Below are 8,177 nucleotides of genomic sequence, written 5' to 3' on the forward strand. Positions count from 1 at the left end.
GGTGCAGATGAATGTTGAGTGGGAGTATTATCAGAAGAACATAAGATGACAATCCCAGTGAATCTCTAGTTTGCAAATGTATTGGAAAGTGTTGATATATTTGTAGTAGTATAACTACTAAATGACTTGTTTTGTGTTTTTGTTCCTCAAATTATGACCAGTTCTGCTTCTTTAATTGGGGTTCTTCACCCCATGTGTTTCAATGTCATGAGCACAACCGTCCCATGGTTTTCGCCTTGTTTTTTTCCACTTCGTTAAGGTCGTGAGCTGGAGCAGCAGAAGGTGGCACCAACCACAAGCTCAAGGTACCGTTATCACAATCTTTGAACATAGCATTTTTCCATCATAGTTGGGCAGCACAAGCACAAGCACAAGGGAACAAACAACAAACACTTTGCTCACCATGCACATTACTTTTGCCTAAGCACATGCATACTTGCCATGAGTAATGTGGTAACAGGTGGCATGCCTGGACAGTCCTGATCTTGCTCATACTGACACATTTTTCTATAGTTGCTTGCATTGTTGGCAACAGTTGCCTACTCACCTGACACACAATTGCTTGAAACAAAGATGCTAGTAAGAACATGAACCTAGTTGATTGCATTTTTAACAACAATTGCCCACCAACCTGACATGCTGTCCCCATGTTATTTTTTTGCTCGAAACAGAAACGCTAGTCTTAATATTTTTTCCTAGTTGCTTACATTTTAAACAACAATTGCCTACCATTGATGCATACTCTTGCTCAAAAAATCCTAAGAAATACATCTATCACATCTACTTTGCCTTCAAGAATTAGAAAACTATTCTGGTTTTTGCACTTTCTGTGTTTATTGCCTACAATGTGCACCAGATTTGTTTGCCCTAAATATGTTGAACTTGTTTGCTCGTGCTTTGCAATACATTTGCCTACTCATCACAGATCTCGTTGCTTACTTTTTTATCCTCTTTCTCCTTCTCTACAGAAGAACAACAGAGCATAGAGAAGACTTATCTTGGACATATGGTAGGGGGAGGGGAGTGGCAGGGGGTTGGGGGTGAAGGTTGTGGGAGATCCACCATGAAGAAAGAACAGGGAGAAGGGTAAAAAACGCACCTCTATTCACAGAAAACAGTTGATCTTTCAGTTGATCTTTTTTCGAAGCTCTAGTGTTTCAGATCCATGGCGATGTGTAGGCAGGAGGTTTCCTTGGAGTAGAAGAAGGGGAGATATGGGGGAGCAGGTGGAGAGAATGGTTCCTTGGGAGAGAAAGATGGGGCAGAAGAGGAGGGGAAGCACGTGATTGCGAGGGAGGGGCAGGTTGGAGGAGAGATGGTGGCCACCAGTCTCGTCCTCCCATCGCGCGCGCGTATACATTGGGGGGACCAGAAGTTTCCTTTTTTGCTGGGGGGACCAGAACTTTCCAAATCTGGCAGATTGCGAGGGATCCTTACCCAGCACTCAGTTGCTGCCTAGACGCGTCCGAAATATTATTATGTAGTTTCATGTTGAAGAAATACAATGATTTTACTGTGTAGAAGTAGAAATATTATTAGCACCATGAGGATTCGTGACTGCAAGTAGTTGTATGTTTCATTTGCACCTTTTCATGGGGAAGAAAAACAAACAAGAGACCCTCCTTGGCAGGCTTCCGGTGGAAGTGTGGAGATGCTCTGCTTCAGACCTTATTATAACATGAATTATTCAATGTTAAGCATTGTTTTAAATCAATTTATTGAGCTAGGACATAAAAAGGAATTGATTTTTTTCACCCGTTGCAACGCATGGGCACTTTTGCTAGTAAAAGATTTAAAGATAACAATGTGGTGCGCGTGTGACCGGGACCACAAAAGGTCCTGCCTGCCCTAGCTGCATCCACCCGGTTTACCCTCATCAGAGAAGTAACGTATGGAGTATAGTATATAAAAGTAAGGTAGCTAGTCACCAGTTACTGAATGCCCTCCACTCATTACGGACAAGCAAAACCGAGGCTTTGGTACCGAGTGTGACACCGGCAGCGGAGATGGACAACGCCGCCTTGGGCTCCGGCGCCGGCGAGGGGATTAGGGTCCTCGTTGTGGATGAAGACCCCATCCACCTCGAGACCATGAGCCAAACACTGAGGCGGTGCGGCTACCAAGGTACCTCGTCCGCTTTGTCATCGCTGCAGTTTCTTTTTTCTGGTTTTGCAATATCTATACCGGCGACCTCACATTGTTGGTGCGTGCAGTGACTACAAAAGCCTCGCCGGCCGAAGCACTGCGAGAGGTACAGGAGAACCCGGACGGGATTGACCTCGTCTTGACGGTGGCGCACATCCGGGGGGACGGAATCGATGGTTTCACCCTCCTCCAGCAGGCCAGGGATCATTACCCTGTCATATGTAAGTCCTCCACATGTATTCACCTGATGATATTTTCTGCACGTAACATACAGAATAGATCGATCAATCCATGGACAGAGGGAGTTTAGAGTTTGAATGGATACAGGCATGTTCTGAGTTGGCTCCGACGTAGTTCCACCAGTAACGGCTGTAGTTTTTCTTCTTTTGTTTTTGGCCAGCAGTAACGGCGGCAGTTACCAGCTTGGTTGGCGAACCTCCGGGTTAGAATTGACCTCTGCCGAGCTGAGCAGTGAGTACCCAGCTGGCCGCTTCCGATAGCAACTTCTACACCACTGCCGAGGAGACTCCTCGATCACCCAGCAGGGTTTTCCTGAGTGCCTCTTCCTGCTTGCCTTCCATGCAAGCAGGATGAGTGCTGTGGTAATTTGCACTTTTCTCTTTCACAGCAGAAGAGTGCTGTGCTCCGTTGCCCCCAGCACCTACGTGCACGCTCGCAGAGTTAAGCCTCACTGCACACGGACACGGCTAAACTACTACTCCCTCCGTTCCTAAATATTTGTCTTTTTAGAGATTTCAAATGGACTACCACATACAGATGTATATAGACATATTTTAGAGTGTAGATTCACTCATTTTGCTCCCTATATAGTCACTGCGTCATCATCAAGTCGATAGTTATCATCTTTCTTCCTGCATCTTTCTCTTTCGGGACGTACTAGTTTAGCCGTGTCCCTGTGCAGTAAGGTGACTCTGCGAGTGTGCACGTAGGTGATGGGGGCAACGGACCACAGCACTCTTCTGCTGTGAAAGAGAAAAGTGCAAATTACCACAGCACTCATCCTGCTTGCATGGAAGGCAAGCTGGAAAAGGCACTCAGAAAACCCTGTATTGCTCCGTGCGTCTAGGATTATTGGATGATGATATGACGTGATTGCCCTTGTAATTTTGGCATTGCCTCGATCCTATTGGGCGCGAAAATCCTAATCCTACGGAAGCTTTGCCTAGGGACTAACCTCCCACAATTTCAGAGAGGTCCCCTCCCTCTACTTGACACAGCCTGTAAAATAAATTCTGCAGAAGTCATCCGTAGATTTAGGATTGCTCCCAGCAGTTACTACTTTATTTTAGTGTGGGAGAAGTTACTAATGTACTTAATGTGCAATGCTAGACGTACGTAAATATATTTTGAGTGTTTAACTGGCAGACATATGTGGAAGATTAGGATTGGGCCTAAGGGGAGGAAGCCATGAAAGTTCTGCACGTACATACGGAGTTTAGAGTCTAGAACCAACGAGGCATGTACTCAGTGTTAGTGGTGTTCTTGAAGGTGCCGTGACACGTACGAGTCGGCTCCAACGTAGTTCCAGCAGTAACAGCTGTAGTCATTTTGTTGTTTTGCCAGCAGTAACGGCTGCACTGCAGTTACCAGGTTCTCGTTGGCGAGCATCCCGGTTTTTTGTTGCGTACCTCTTCCTGTTGCCATCCATGCAAGCAGGATGAGTGTTGTGGTAATTTTCACCTTTCCATCTTTGATGGCAGATGAGTGCTGTTGTCCCATGCTCCCATCACATACGTGCACGCTCGCGAGTCAAGCCTTGCTGCACACGACTAAACTAGATGTCCCAAAAGACAAAGATGCAGGAAAGATGATAGCTATCGACTTGATGATGACGTGTTTGCCCTTAATGATGATCATATTGGGCGCGAAAATCCGAATCCTACAGAAGTTTTGCGTAGGGACTAACCTCCCCTGAACTTCAGAGAGGTCCCCTCCCTCTCTAATGATGTATAATTGATACTTGACACAGCCTGTAAAATAATTCTGCAGCAGTCATCTGTAGATGTAGGATTGCTCCCAGCAATTACTACTTTTTTTAGCGAGGGAGAAGTTACTATTGTACTTAATGAGCAATGCTAGATGTACATAATATATTTTGCATGTTTAACGGGCCCCCGCGCGCGAAATTCAGGGGAGAGAAAATTAGTGAGAAGGATTATGTAAAACATTTTGTAAGTTTACCTAGGTGTGGGATTATTGGTACTTAATATATGCGTACAATGAAAAGCGCTGGTCACACATATATTCATCAATCTCGCATGTTTGTACATATGTACTAATAGACTTGCATTCGTTGTACAGTGTTCTCTGGCGACGCGACCACAGAGACGGTGAGGAGGGGGTTCATTGAAGGTGCATGTGACTTCCTGACCAAGCCCCTGCATGATGATGTTATGCGCAACATCTGTCATCATGTCAACCCGCGGAGGCTCAACACCGCCCCTACCGCTGTCCCCATGAACACCGATTCTCACAGCAACCACATTGTCCATCGGGATGACAAATCAGGGAAAAGACCAATAGAACTGGACGACTCCAATGAGGGGGGCTATGAGGGCAGGATCACCAATGGGATCAAGTTCCACTGGAGTGCACATAAGCATGCACTATTCCACAGAGCCACCAACCGATTCAATGAAACAAAAGGTATGTGACTTTAATTAAAATGTATTATTCAAATACCTCCATGTTGGCATATATATGGTAATCGTGTCATACATAATTTATTTCTACTTGTTCTACCCGCATACACATTTACTACATGCGAGCATGCAAATTGATGTTAGCGAGTTCACCCTGGATGACGAATATATGAAAAGTCCAAGTTATGACTCTCAACCTACCACTCGGTTTAGGATTCAACCCTCAACTCCAATGCCCCGCCTACCATATTGTGATGGAGTACCTGCTCTCTCTCTCTCTCTCTCTCTCTCTCTCTCTCTCTCTCTCTCTCTCTCTCTCTCTCTCTCTCTCTCATTGTCCTTCTGCTCCTCTTCTGCGTAGTCCTCCGCCCTGTTCTCTGCTTTGCTGACATCCTCCTCCTCTCCTTCCTCCTTGGATCTGGACAATATACATGCCCATTGCTTGTTCCCTTGTTGGATCTGCAGTTTCATTCAATGGTGGAACCGAACGTTCATTCTTCCCCAGTTTTATCCACCCACTCCGGCTGCCCACGCAAACCAAAGAGAGAGTCAATGGTGAGCCCAGTCAGGTTGCCGACAACATAGGCGGCGGGTCCTGGCGATCGTGGCGGTGATGTCCTTGTTATTTGTGATATATGCAGGGCAAGCAAGCACATGGACCCTGCTGATAATATAGGGCGGCAATGTCCCCTGCATCAAACTGGTCGTGTTCTTGTTGGTGAACACATGTGTTCTTCCCCTTGGTGGGGAAGAACATGAGCATCTGTGGCATCGTGCATCTTCACCTCGGATTCGTGTAGATCTTCATGCACCTACTAGTGATCACGGGAGCAGGGAGGCTGATGGGGCTCGAGGATAAGCTATTGTTGGGTGTGTTCCACATGTAAATAGTTGCAAAACGCTAAGTCAGTGCACAACCCAATCAAAACAAGTGACCACCGAACAGGGAGATGATTCGTCAAACAATTGGCAAGCAAAGGGTGTGCATGAACCGGTTTTGGAGTTGAGTGTTGAATCCTAAATTGAGTGGCATGTAGAGGGTTGCAATGTGGAGTTTCCTCATATATAAGAGGATGCATACCATGGACGGAGGCAATTGATCTACACATTAGGTGAATATCTAGTAGTTGATATTCAAAATATATTATGAAATGAGTATTTATTTTGGTCTCATTTAGTTGAGACATATACTTGATATAGCACAAATAGGTCACATGTCTTTCTCTACAAGTGCACTCTTTGTGGAAGCAATGCGAGATGAAAATTGTTGTGGAGGACATGGAGGAACCAATGACATACAGTGCACGAGATGCATATCACCACTTTGAGGCATTAGGTTTGAATATATGTTCGAGCTTGGTTGGATAAGCACAATTAGATTACTACTAGTTTGTAATGTGTGGTATCTTAGACTTGTATGTTTTTTGTTAGTCGATGTCTTGTTTATTTATATGAATTGCTTGACCCCTTTCGAAAACCTTCCAAAGTGTATAGGTGATGGGGTCATATACCCAAGGCCTAGAAGGCATCTTCATCATTCATAGCACATTGAGGGCACCACCCTATATGATGGATCTGGTGTTTTTCCTTATTCGACATTTGTCTCTAACTCACTATATCATGTAACCACAGTATAGTCAAAATGATACTGTGACAATATGAACACTAACGTTTTGCTATGATTTTAATATTTAATTTTAGTAGAACAAAGTTCGATGCATGCCTTTAAAATAATATATACCTATTGCCCTTGCATGTTTTATCTTATTCTTTGCCCACTTCAGAATGTTGTGATGTTTTTATTATAATTAGCATGGATGTCAGTCAAGGCGCATGTTTACGAATAATTATGAATGTTAGGATGAAATAAGCAAATCACATGTATTGGTGCTATTGATCATTCCAAATTTCTAAGCTCAGCTCTCTTGGCATATTTTGCTTTCGACAATGCAGACTATACTCCGAGAAATATGAGAGAACTTATTACGGAGGACAATAGTGAAAATGCAACTACAGATCAAGACAGCATCCATCTGCAGGTACGTTTCAAGTTGATGTTCCTTCAATCTGAAACCTAGCTTCATCTATATGATCATGAAATTATACCACCACCCCCACTACCATACATATACTTTATTAATGTTTTCACTATATTTGAAATTTCAGAAAAACAAAGGTGACTGCTCAACTGATTGGCTTTCAACCATGCCCACAATCCCAACACACTATAACAATTCTTTGAATGACTATCCGAAATCTCAATATAGTGAGGGAACTTTCGAGTTCAATATAGGATCTGAGGGAGCTATAAATCTTAACCAAACAAGTCAGCTAAGTAATATTGCAACACCAGTTGGTTATGGTTTTCATGGAAATGACGGCAGCACGACTAGTCTTTGTGGAGGTGCTCTTAGGGAACCAGCATCTAATACTAATAATGGTCACGGTTATACTAATGGTAATGGTGCTCATGTTGGAGTTCTAGCAAATGGAAGCATGGTTAGTGCATCACAACCGTCCAATCTTGCACGAACAGCACAGCAGCCAATGCCCACTTTGAATTTATTTCCAAGCAATACGATGCTTGCCATGGATAATCAAAACCATATAAGGCAACAGGAGCTTCTACCACAGTTATATCCACTCATCTATGATTGTAGCATTGGAGGGATAAGGATGTTGACTCCACCTCTAGATGATGGTGAAGACCTCCTCAGAAGCTACCTTGGTGAGAGCGAGGACATGCAAAACACCGCAACCACGGACATGGCCCATGGAATGAAGAATGCTGTAACCATGGCCATTACACTAGGAATAACGAATTCTGCAACTGTGGAGATGACCCAAAAAATTTCAGGAGATGGTGCTGCTGGTCAGACCGGTGCAATGCAGCTTCAAGGCCTCGGCAGTGAGTTTTTCAGCAGGGATAGTACTACTGTTGAAACAGCCGGCATATCAGGTGCAGGTGGACTAGGAACAGATGAGATGATGCACGGGATAAATATGGATGAATTTAACAAATTTCTGAGTGAGAAGGTATGTACTATTCTCAGTATTAGCATGCCTGCATTTTTCTATTTCATTGTCTTTCTAAAATTTGCGAGAACTTAAATTTTTGTCGCGGTAGTACTAAAATAAATATGCGAGCACTATTATTTCATTACGACATATGAGAACTAAATTTTGTAAAATAATGATACAAAAACTTTTAGCGTGTGGCTGCATACATTTTATCTGTTGTACGTACTTTGCATTGAATAATATTCAGTTGCAGCTCATGTCTTTGTGAAGATCATCATTTCTGATTAGTTTAGATATTACTTCACGGCTTACGGGAATATGAGTATTTAACATATACTGTAAAAGTTT

General features: G+C 43.7%; 2 protein-coding genes across 2 annotated transcripts; both read left to right on the top strand.

Moving 5' to 3' along the window:
- The first annotated feature begins 2,006 nt into the window (after window positions 1-2,006).
- Window positions 2,007-4,820, top strand: LOC125512143 (two-component response regulator ORR23-like). Its single transcript, XM_087529495.1, has 4 exons — window positions 2,007-2,124; window positions 2,214-2,366; window positions 3,096-3,182; window positions 4,468-4,820. The coding sequence occupies exons 1-4, from the start codon at window positions 2,007-2,009 to the stop codon at window positions 4,818-4,820; spliced, it is 711 nt and encodes a 236-aa protein (XP_087385621.1).
- Window positions 4,821-6,974: 2,154 nt separating this feature from the next.
- Window positions 6,975-7,919, top strand: LOC147963178 (uncharacterized). Its single transcript, XM_087528863.1, has one exon. It carries the CDS (start codon window positions 7,014-7,016, stop codon window positions 7,917-7,919), a length of 906 nt encoding a protein of 301 aa, XP_087384989.1. The 5' UTR covers window positions 6,975-7,013.
- The last annotated feature ends 258 nt before the right edge of the window (window positions 7,920-8,177 follow it).

Source organism: Triticum urartu, chromosome 6A (genome assembly GCF_056163025.1).
Source record: "Triticum urartu cultivar PI428250 chromosome 6A, HENAU_Tu73, whole genome shotgun sequence".
Taxonomy (NCBI): domain Eukaryota; kingdom Viridiplantae; phylum Streptophyta; class Magnoliopsida; order Poales; family Poaceae; genus Triticum; species Triticum urartu.